This window comes from Hippocampus guttulatus, chromosome 8 (genome assembly GCF_054856545.1).
Source record: "Hippocampus guttulatus isolate MCC_2025c chromosome 8, RoL_Hgut_1.0, whole genome shotgun sequence".
NCBI classification, from domain to species: domain Eukaryota; kingdom Metazoa; phylum Chordata; class Actinopteri; order Syngnathiformes; family Syngnathidae; genus Hippocampus; species Hippocampus guttulatus.
In genome coordinates, this window is record NC_141268.1 from 22,675,089 (window position 1) to 22,685,877 (window position 10,789).

Genomic DNA, 10,789 nt, shown 5'->3' on the forward strand with positions numbered 1-10,789 from the left:
ATAATTGCGGTTTGTGAAGGGGTGCTATTCAATTGAATTCTCCAGACTAACATGACATTGAGATAAATGCCAATGAAATGGTCTCATTTCAATTCATCATCCGTTTTCTTTCAATCGTCCCTTGATTTGACGCACACTGTTGGGAGCACGTGAAGGCAACGTCCGTACACATGCGCATGCGTGACAGCGTGCAAATGAGTGAGCGAAAATTACTATCAACAAATCCAACTATTGTGATGAAGGTGATCGTGAGTATTATGGAGGAAGTGAAATTCCACCGATGTGCATCATAAGGACAAATCGGGAACTTATTGATATTTGCGTAACCGCTGACAACCCGGTGGCCCTTGGTTACGTTCACCGCGATCCGACAAGTCAGATTGCTGCATTTCAGGTTGGACAAGTTGGCGTGCATTTTTGTTTGTGCGTCAGAGACGCGAGTCTGCGTTAACTCTGCCCGTTGGGCCCTTTGAATCACACCGTATATTAGTGAACGGGAAAACATGTACTGCCTCCTCTTTGACCTCGTTGATACCATTCCTGATCAGAATCATCTTTATTGGCCAAGTATGTGTAAACACGCAAGGAATTTGTCTCCGGTATAACACGCTGCATTAGTATCATCTTGAACCGGGTTTCGGGTTCTTTCGCTGACTTCGGTGGCTCGAGTTGGAGGCCAAACTGATTTTGCCCATTTCAACGTGACTCAATCGGTTTATTTCTGCCAATAGGACAAACAGTTCGGCTTGAAGACTGGCAGCGCTTGGACATTTGCACATTGATGACATTGCGCCGCTGTCGAGCAAAAGCGGGTGGAATAAACCACAGGGTGTCACGAAGAAATGTCGATTCGACAACAGACGTTGACGAGAGTGGCCGTGGAGCATCGCTGAGTGAAGGGAGTTTATTTAGAAACAACACATCTACTTTTTCCATCGGGTCAGTGACTTGAGGAAAAACAACACGTACACACCGTCACAAAGCGGAGCGAGACTTCCATGATTTTCACTTGAGACATTCTACACACTTGTGTAAGAATTTGAAACAGACAATGTGCAATGCTGCAAAAGTACAAGTACCTTTGTGTTAAAAAAAAAAAAAAACAAACTAACAGGGTGACATCGGTTCAAAGCGGTGAGGGAAAAGAAAAGAAGAAAAACTTCATGGGACCGTATTGCTAGTTCACATGCGCACAGCAGTCCCTTCATTTGTTCTCCCCAAAAGGGAGCGTGCGCACGACAACGCGAGCTCCGTGTCATATTTTCAGAAATGATCAAGAGTGAACTGGATTCCAGTCAGCGATCACCATCATCGATGGCGTCTCCCCGCGAGCGGACACGCGAGTGCAGTGCAGGCAGCGCAGACGGCGGAGGATGGGAGCGAGGTGGAGAGCAAAGAGGCGGGCGGGTTGCGCATCGAGGCCTGTGGAGGCCAGCGGAGGTGCGCCGTGCGCCGCCTCATTGGTGGGCCGGCACCGTAAGCAGAGCTTCCTCTGACATCCGCGACACCTCCACGTTCTGTTCCATGCGGGGAGAAGCAAACACACACACAAAAACAAGGCGGGCTAACGTCGGCACGCTGTTTGCCTTTCAACGGTCACAAGTGCCGGCTTAGCGAGCCGCGTGACTCCACCTTATTGGACAAACAACATTTTGGCTGTTGGGTTGCAACTCCCTTTGTTCAAAGTGACGTCCCCGCTGCACACTCGTCAGCGATAAAAATGAGCGACGGGATATATTTAGCTTTCATGTGCAATTGGAAAGGGCGCGTTGTCCATTTCTTGTGTCCAGACACCAATTTGATTCGGGTCAGGGAGTCAAACTTGAATATATGCCGGCAGAGCTCTTGGACTACACCAGATTTGGAGTCGCCAGACGTGGGGTCTCGACGTCTCGAAGCCGATTTGGAGCCATCTGGACACGTGTCGGCCCGTGCGGTGCCACACACTCAATGCCCGGCGGTGACCTTTGGCCAGCCAAAAGTGCACATTTTTGTCACAAAACTGCGACATGGGCTACGGTGACTTTGCCAGCTGCTCGGCCCCCCTCCCCGACGGGCCCGTGCCGAATCTGGACGTGATGACCGGGTTGGGGTTTGGTCGGCGACAGATTTGTCGCGCGACATCCGGTCCGTTCCAAGATGCAAAACGACATTTATCCGGTAGCCCGAGAGCGCGACCGACAAAGAAGTCGTGTCGCCTGGCAAATGCACGAAGGCCATTAGAGGGAGTCGAGTTTATCCGATGACCGCGCCAAGTCGTGCAAAGTAATCACAGTGAGGCGCGACGTTCGGTCGATGAAGCGATCCGGTTCTGTCCGGTCTCATTGCACTGAATGTGGGTCAGCGTGTGGTTGTACGCACCTCTGGTTTCTCTCTGTGTGTGTTGACGGCATCTACGTTGAGGCCGATGGACTCCACCTTACAGCCTGAGGAAAGAAGGCGGGCCTGGTCAAAAGAGTGCCGGTCGTCAACACTTGAGGCTGAAGCGTCCTACCGTAGGCCACTGGCGTGAGCTTCAGCACGGTGTGCAGCGGACACTTGAGGTAGGGCAGCTCCTCTGGGTGCAAACAGACACAAACACCATCACGGGACGTGGTGCTGCCACAACGTCGACGACGGGAAACAACGTTTTGGAAGTTAGACATGTTGCTTGCTACATATTTTGTGTGGGGGTGGGGGGGGGCTTTGAGCCGTTAGTAATTTTGGCACCGGGGTAAACTTCCAATACTTGGCCACCGGATGGCGGCAGTAAAAGGCACAACATGGTGTAAGGCGCAGTTGTGTTTTGGACTCGCATTTTCATCCGCTATGCTGCGAGCTAATCTGTCCGCTTTCTTTTTCCTTTTTTAACAGAGGCAAAACAAAACAAAACAATGCATTATTTCCGGTGGGGCGAGTGAAGCGCGAGGGGACTCAATTATCGGCGGCGACGCGCATGTTTCAAGTGGTTGCGTCTCCCAGACTCACCTGCGGTCTTGTCCAGGAAGTAGGCCAGCAGGCAGCGCATGACGGCCTGGTGACAGATGACCAGCACGTTCTCCTGCCTCTCCAGCTCCATGATGACCGGCTCCAGCCGCTGCACCAGGTCCTCGTAGGACTGATGAGTCCACAACACACAGGCAAATTTGGGATTGGACTCGGGTGTCAATCGTCGGCGCCTACCACCTCAGACGCGAACTTGGGATTCCAAATGGATTTGGCACTATTCTCTGGTTAGCTACAGGAGGGCCAAAACATTCCTGGCGACGACGCCAAGCGTTTCTCCACTTGAAGCGGGCCCAAAATAATCAACAACCCCCGCCTTGACTTTTTCTTTTGAAACGAGGCGCTCCGGGATGAAAGTGACCAAAATGAAACTCCAAACAGTCAATGTAAAAAGTGTGTGAGGACACACCTCACACGGTTCTCAATGACTAGGAATAAAAGATGGAGACCAATTGCATCTGCAGAATCTCAATATTTTGGGGGGAATTGAGGAGAGGACCTTGGGGGAAAAAAAATGTTGCCGTATTAAACCACAATTTAAAAAAAAAAAAAAGGATCGTTGGGCCCTCCTGTGCACCCCCTATCACGTTTTGCCAAGAAACACGCGTCTCCAGCCACGAATGTAGCGTTTGTCTGACTGACCTCTCCTTTCGGGTAACGGTAACGGTACTTGTCCTGGTCCCGCAGTGCAAACTCCAGAGGGTAGTGATCTTGAATCTCTTCATACATCATCTCTTCACATACACCCTGAAGTGAGCCCCGCCCCCCCCACGCACAAGTACGCAGAGATCAATGAGAAAAGATGGCGCGCGAGCATTTGAGCTGAAGCTCGGCACTCACGGCGTCAATCTCGTTGAGGACCTTCCACTGCTCGTAGGGCACGTCGAGAGCTTCGGCCGTCTGGATGGTTCTCTTCATTTGACTGGTCCACACCTTCAGCCGGTTGATGCCCTGAGCCCGGATGAAGTGGGCCAGCTTCTTGGCAAACTGCAAACAGGAGAGCGACACGCAACGCACGCGGGACGATGGGCCGTGACGCCTTTTTGGGTTCCGCCCGCCACACTTCGGCGGCCACGTCTTGCGCACCTCTTTGCCTCTGGCCGTGAGACCCGAGTCCCCCCCGATGCAACCCTTGACATTGAGCTCGCTCTCGCCGTGGCGGCACAGGTAGATGGAGCGAGGCGTGATGTGGATGTTCATGAGATAGTAGACGATCCGACTCTGGATGTGGTCCAAGACCCGGTTGACCAAGTAGCGCTGACCCACGTCCATAATTTTGATGTAGGAGAGCTCCCTAAACAGAGAGCGGCAAGAAACATCATCACGCGCGGCCCTTCGTGCTTGACTTTCTTTGACTGCAACGGTGCGCTGAAGCCCACTCCAGAGCGGATTTTTTTGGCCAGTCATCACTCAATTTGGCCTCTTGATTATTGGGGGAGTAGGGTGAGATTCCACACTCAGCCACGGGGTGGCAGCACGCCACCGCATCTAACACGGCGGAGAGGAGCAAGAGGGAAGTCATCCAAACGCTGCCTGGTGTTTTGCTGACAAGATGAGGGCGAAATGATTCACGGTCTCAATCCCCTTTGATCTTGTATTTTGGGCCGACAGAAATCAACGCCTTATCAGGTCCGGCTTTTGATGGACCGCTCACGAAAGCTGAAGTTTGACCTGTCGTGTGATCTCCGCTCCACTCAGAATGCAATTTCTTCACCAAGCAGTCAGGCAAGTGACGTCAAGCAAACAAGGGTGGCGAGAGGGAACAAGCTGTCGGCATGCCCGCTGCTTTTTGTGTGCACCATTCCAACGGTTTTCATTGCATTCACTCTCACCTGTCCAAGACCTCATCCAGGGTTTCGTACGAGTTTTCATAACATTTGATCCTCTTCATGAAGTCTTCCACCGCCTCCTCGGTGTTGCAATTTGTGTAGTCGGGGCTGCCCAGCTTCACTTGCTAAGCAGAAGCACACACAAGAAACGATGAGCGCAAGAGACGCACGCGCTCGTCGGCTGGCTCGTTCGGGCCTCATGTCATCTGAATCGCAAATCCGCGCGCTCACCACAATATTCTCCTGGATCACATCGGGGTCTTCGCACACAGACTCCACAAAGAACACCTGAGGAAGCACGGCCACAAGTAAGTCCTTCGCTCAAGCATTCGCCAACGCATGCCGCGGCCTGTACAAGATGAGCATTTTTGGGACCTTAAACACCATCGGCGGCGACACCGATCACAAGATGGCGTGGCGCGTCTATTCAAATAATTTGTTTATTGACTGTATCATTTGTACAGAGCATCAGCAAAAGCATTCTCAAGCAACTTTGCCAATGTTTAGCAATCTTTGCCATGCCCGGGGAAGGAGAAGAGGGGGGTTGAATCAATAAAAGAACAAGGAGTGTTTTGAATACAAAGCATTTGTTTGTTAACCGATCAGAACTTGATTTTTAACAACAAGGTCCCTGCTCTCAAAACATGCAATGGAAAAAGAAAATGACAACTCCATTCCTCAAGAAATAAAACGGATTTTAATGAAGAACTGGTGGATCTCTGGGTCGTAACGGTTGCATCTATAGTTTGACTCCTATGCCAAAAGTAGCGTGCGCAACTTTCAAGCTGTACAACTGTGGACCAACGGGTTGGAAGGGCGCGACACTCTCCACTGAAGCCAATCAGCAAATATGGCGGGCTCCGAGGCAATGAGGGCAGCTTGACTCCTTACCTTGAGGCCATTCTGCTCCGCAAACTCGATGATGGTTTCCCTCCTCTCTCTGGTGGTATTTGTCGCGTCAAAAACCTGCGCCCCCCCCCACAAAGAGAGAAACAACGATGAAGGCGCCGCACGGGTGAGGCGACATCCGACACCCAAGCGCCACGGGACCAACCGCAACTTGGCCTCCTCCTTCCGCGAGGTACTGCCGTACATCGTTTAGAGCGGCCGAAGCGCATTGTCTGCAAAGGTCACACGGAAGGAAGCCCGATCGATGACAGACGTCAAAGTGTTGGCAAACGCCGCCGCCGACCAGACTCTCACCTTCTGATCTCTAATCCTTCCTCATTGTCCGGACGGAAGAACTCAAAGGACTTGTAGATCTTCACACACTCTCTCCTGTACTGTCCTACATTGAACTCTGGAGAAGACAGAAGGATCATCATCAACTTGAGCACAACTCCTGATTTCACACAGAAGGAAGCCTGGCCTTCCTTGAGCAGCAATTGCACCTCTGGTGGGAACCCCGATCCAGTTGAGATAGCGAGTCAGCTTCTTGGAGATGTAGGTCTTCCCCCTGGCAGGAAGGCCCACCGTCACGATCAGGGTAGGGCAGTTGGTCATACATACTGTGGCGGAAGAAGGGGAGCAGGGTGGATTATCTGGCCACGCTCTCTCGCTCATCAAGACCGGTCGTTCATTGATGGTGGATCACCTCGATCGCCGCAAAGAGGACGCTGGCGACGGAGCCTCGAGCCTTGCGCTTCTCACAATCCGACCCGCGCGCGCCCGCACGCGCCGCATTAACAGTCGGTTGCCTCACCGGGACAGCGTTTGCACAGATGACTGGGTGAGAGGGCACGGTGACCAAACGGCATCTCTGTGCTCAACTCGCTATCGCTCGCGGTTTCACTGCTTTCGCCCCAGCACAAGAGAGATCGAGACAGATGCCAAACACTCCAGCGAGCTCGCAAGCTCTCTCCGCTCAGATTAGGCAGTCGCAGGCTGATGCGTGCAATCAACGCATCATCGCACTTTGGTAGATTTGAAACTTAGGCGGTCTTTTACCAACTACGCTTTCCTGGCTCGCCGCCATCGCACCAATTTATTTCGACGTGCATATGTGAAGCTTCAAAAATTTATTCTTCGCGTTATTGCGATCTTGGCCCCACTCTCGAGAACAACACTTGAGCACATTATGTGTCACGGCTGCCTTGTTGGTCGCTTGTCACACTGCGCCATCCGACTAAAGAGTTCAAGTGGCGTTGAGTCGCGTCGCTCCCGGGACGCCGGCGTCAAGCGAGGACCCCGTCCGCGTATATAGCACCAATCAGCGCAATGTCGGGCGGCTTCCTCGGCACCGCGTCGAACGAGGCAGCCGCGGTCCGCATCGCACACACGAGTGACTACGCGCCGGCTACTGCCACGCTTCGCCATAATCGTTCCGAGGCGTCGCGGCTCTTTTCTGCTCGGCTCCTCCAATGTGTGACGTCAGGTGCAGGAGGACCGCATTAGCAGCTAACGGTTTAAGCTAGCAGCACACGACGGCAGCCGGCTTGACTGGTTTAGCGCCCGGCGTTGAAAGGAGAGACGTAACTCAAAAGCGAATGCCCCCCCCCCACTCCCCCCACCATCACCACCACCACCACCCCCAACAATAATAACAGCTTGTCCGAGGCCACGCCGACGCCGTACGTACCCTTTCTTTGAGAAATGTGCCTCTCGGGCAGGCCGTTTTTACACGGCATCCAAATCTTCTTGAGGGGATTTTGGGTGAGTTCCCGCGGATTCAGATTCGAAGTCGGAGGTAGGGGCGGCGTGTCTTCCATTGCGTCCTGCGGCGACGTGGATGCCGCCGCGGGGGGGACGCGGGGTCTTTTCCCGTGATGCTCCTCCGAAGGTGACCGGGGCTTCATGGTCGGAGCTCGAGGGACGAGGATGCGACCGCCCGCCTCCGTCTCGGCAGCCTCCCACTCGATCGCGCTATGTGACGTCACGCGCCGCCACGATTGGTCGTAACGACCCCAATGCGCGCGCAGCCACATTTCCGCGTCGTCCGTCGTCACAGCGACAGCGCGCGTGACGACCGAAGACGTCGGCGAGGTCTTTCTTGACACTCCGCCTCTCGGTACATTTCAATTGGGCCAGAGAATTTCATCTGTCTTCCGAAAATTCAAAGATATCATTTTCAGTCTTTCTTTCATTTGATCTGCGATTGGCTGGCGACCACTCCAGGGTGTCTGTCTGAAGACAGCTGGGATGGGCACGCCCGTGACCCCCCTCCCCCCCCCGAGGATAAAATGATTAGAAAACGGATGGATGGATATTTCTTTTTCATTTATCCTGCTTGAATGTCGCGATGTAATCAGCGATGTATTTATCTATCCATCCATCTGTGTATCTATCTGGTCCCTGCATAAAAAAAATATTTCATTGACTTTTTCTTTTTTTTTACACTAACCACGGAAGGGGAGTAAGTAGCGAGTATTCGTGAGTTGACAAAATCCCGAGAATGATACTGCGGGACCTCGCGTCTCATTCTGGTTCTTGCCAGGTTCGGTGTGACGGAGCTGACGGTCATCGGTAACCGTTAGGTGGTAGCATTGCGCTTTTTCCTTCGACCTGGCATGTTGACGCCAACTTGGAGATGATCGACGTTGTCTGCGAATCAAGCCAGAAATAAGTGCATCCCTATTTTGATGGCATATGACGCGTGTGCCTTTCAGTAGAACACGAGCCATCCAAACGAGTTACACACGCGCGCGCAGTGTTGTCTTTTGGGCTCCAAATACTGAGCGGTCTGGCATGTTGACAGTGACAACAAAGGATCGATTGGAACAGCGTAGTTTGTTCAGAGGATTGAATTGCCTGGCTCGTTTCCATTTAGGACACAGGAGCAACGGGCCATGTGGCCACGTGGGGCTTCTCACGCTCGGTTCCCGCCATTCGGTGGACGGAGGTTTCATTGGATTGTTTCGCACTCGTGGAGAGGTTTTTCATTCACATGTGAAGAGTCTTGACTGTCAGCCACAGCTCCGGGATTTTTTTCTCTCCTTCTCTCGCCGAAGTGGGGGGTTGAGAATATCAAATTTAAAAAAGCCCCCCCCCCCCCCAAAAAAAAGAAAACTGACGTCTGAAAAATAACCCCATTTTAGTGGAACGATGAACCGACCTGTTGTGGGTCCAGAAAGCTGGACCAAAAAAATGAGCGTGTTGGACCAAACAAACAACCCGCAAAGTTGGGTCAAAGGGACCCAAGTAGCGAGACGGTCCCATTTCTGACCGATTGTGCGTGTGTGTGTGTGGACAAACAATGCATTTTCTGGATCCAAAACAACACAAAAGTTGGGTCTTATTGGCCCAGGTAGTGTATCGGTCCTTTTTTCTGTTTGTTTGTTTGTTTATTGAGCAGAATCGGGTTCTCAGCGGGGTGTAGGTACAAATTTAGGGCAGTCACCTCGAAAAGCGGGGTCCCCGCATTAGGTCTCTCCCTCCTTCGAGCAGCTAACGGCTTGAACTCAAGCTGGACCGACGGAATGAGCGGGCCAGTCCTTCCCGATTCTGCAAAACGCCGCCTGGTACCGCTAATTTCCAGTAGGCTACGTGTGCACTCTACTGGCTCCGCGTTCAACGCGCCGCCGAAATGCGCGAGAAGCTCCGCGCGTGCAGGGCGAAAAAAAAAAGAGCGCTCGGGCGACGAGACGGTTTCGTTTCAACGGCGACTCGACCGTGACGCGTTTCGCGAAGCGGGGCGCAACGCAACGCAAGGTGACGAGACGCGAAAGGCGGCGTCGGGAGCTTGTCGTCGTTGTTGTTGTCGTAATGTAGGGGAAAGGTCTCGCCGACGGCGCCAGCGCGTAAACACACGCGCGGCGCGTCCGCTCGCGGCGACGTCTCCTCTTTGCCGCGCTAAGTCTCGAGTCCTGCGGCGTCACGACGGCCCGCGACAAGATCGAGAAGCGGAAGCCCTCTTACCCGCTCTGCCCTGGTTCTGTGCCGTCTTGGATCGACCGGAGCAGCCCCTCATCGTGGACCGTCTGCCTACGGATGGGGCCAAGAGCCGAGCGCAGCGCTGATGCTTCGTCCTGTCAACCCGCGCGCGCACGCACACAAACAAGTGGGCGAAGCCCCAAACTAGACTTCCCGCAAAAGCGGACGGAATCAGGTAGCCGTACCTGCCCCCTTTGCACCCTCCCACAACGCGCACAAACACACAATCGCGCGCGCGCGCGCGCACACACACACACACACACACAAGGTCCAAGGAAGTGTCATAAGATAAATGTAAACAATCGACTTCTCAAGGTACTAAAAAAAAATCTGTTTTGCTGAACCATACAATCGATAGCTGTGACGCGGCGTAGGAAGACATCAAGAAAGATTATCTCAAGGTTTGGGCAGCGTTTTATTTTTTATTTTTTTGGTTTTGATGCACAGAAGGTTGTGAGCAGACCCTGCATGAACTGCGAGGTACATGTGTGTGTCCACTTGCCTCTGATGACACTGAGGACGTGGAAAAAAAGGAAAAAAAAGTCCAGCACAACCTGGCGGGGGAGCAGGAGGAGCTGCAAAGCAAGTCGGCTGTGTTCACACCGAGAACGGCATCTAGTTCCGTTTCCAGTGGGCGTCACACCCATCCCTCAGTCGGCGAGCCCCGCAACCACCTGCGCACACCCGCACGTCAGAACATACCAGTTGGACCAGTCTCACTTCGCCTTATCGCAGTCCAAAACAAGGCACGCTCACACACCCCCCCCCCCCCCCCTTCACATTCTCCGGACATTCTTGCTTTTTGTGCATGCGCCACAAGAAAAGCAGTTAAGCAATGGCCTAGCGTAACGTCCAAAGTCAAGAGTCAGTCAAGCTTCTCTGAACCATTCCACACAGCGTCCAATTTGGCTTGGACACACGAAGAGACCATTCGACTTTGTGACCTTTCTCATTGTTACAGGGTTAATTGGGCGGGTGGGCGACGCCATCATCCATCCGTTTTCGATAGCCATGGGCGCATTAGGCTCAGGGGTGAGCCAAACGCACATCTGCTGAAGGGGGCAGGTGTCGGACCCAAAAACGGGCATCCTAACCTCTGAACCGCA

General features: G+C 53.1%; 1 protein-coding gene across 3 annotated transcripts; it reads right to left on the bottom strand.

Moving 5' to 3' along the window:
- Positions 1-889: 889 nt before the first annotated feature.
- LOC147201877 (6-phosphofructo-2-kinase/fructose-2,6-bisphosphatase 4-like) lies at positions 890-9,828 on the bottom strand. Of its 3 annotated transcripts, none has more exons than XR_015101528.1 (14): positions 7,393-9,815; positions 6,206-6,322; positions 6,018-6,114; positions 5,869-5,935; positions 5,706-5,780; positions 5,046-5,102; positions 4,818-4,939; positions 4,072-4,279; positions 3,826-3,972; positions 3,628-3,732; positions 2,968-3,097; positions 2,495-2,598; positions 2,362-2,426; positions 890-1,517 (listed from the first exon to the last, which is right to left on the bottom strand). XR_015101528.1 is itself a non-coding variant. In XM_086116778.1 (14 exons), exons 1-14 carry the CDS (start codon positions 9,718-9,720, stop codon positions 1,458-1,460), a joined length of 1,365 nt encoding a protein of 454 aa, XP_085972904.1. In that variant the 5' UTR covers positions 9,721-9,828; the 3' UTR covers positions 890-1,457. The 3 variants fall into 3 exon arrangements, 2 of the variants coding, with proteins under 2 accessions (XP_085972904.1, XP_085972903.1); XM_086116778.1 differs by having other exon boundaries at positions 2,495-2,557; positions 9,669-9,828; XM_086116777.1 differs by having other exon boundaries at positions 2,495-2,557; positions 7,393-9,813.
- Between the last annotated feature and the right edge of the window lie 961 nt (positions 9,829-10,789).

What these genes read in the sequence shown, in the direction of transcription:
- LOC147201877 (XM_086116777.1), bottom strand. Translation starts at nt 7,738, where the DNA reads ATGTGGCTGCGCGCGCATTGGGGTCGTTACGACCAATCGTGGCGGCGC. An exon ending in GAAGGATTAGAGATCAGAAG is followed by an intron (nt 5,936 to 6,017) that starts GTGAGAGTCTGG and finishes TGACCTTTGCAG; the next exon opens with ACAATGCGCTTCGGCCGCTC. An exon ending in GCTCACGCCAGTGGCCTACG is followed by an intron (nt 2,427 to 2,494) that starts GTAGGACGCTTC and finishes TTCTTTCCTCAG; the next exon opens with GCTGTAAGGTGGAGTCCATC.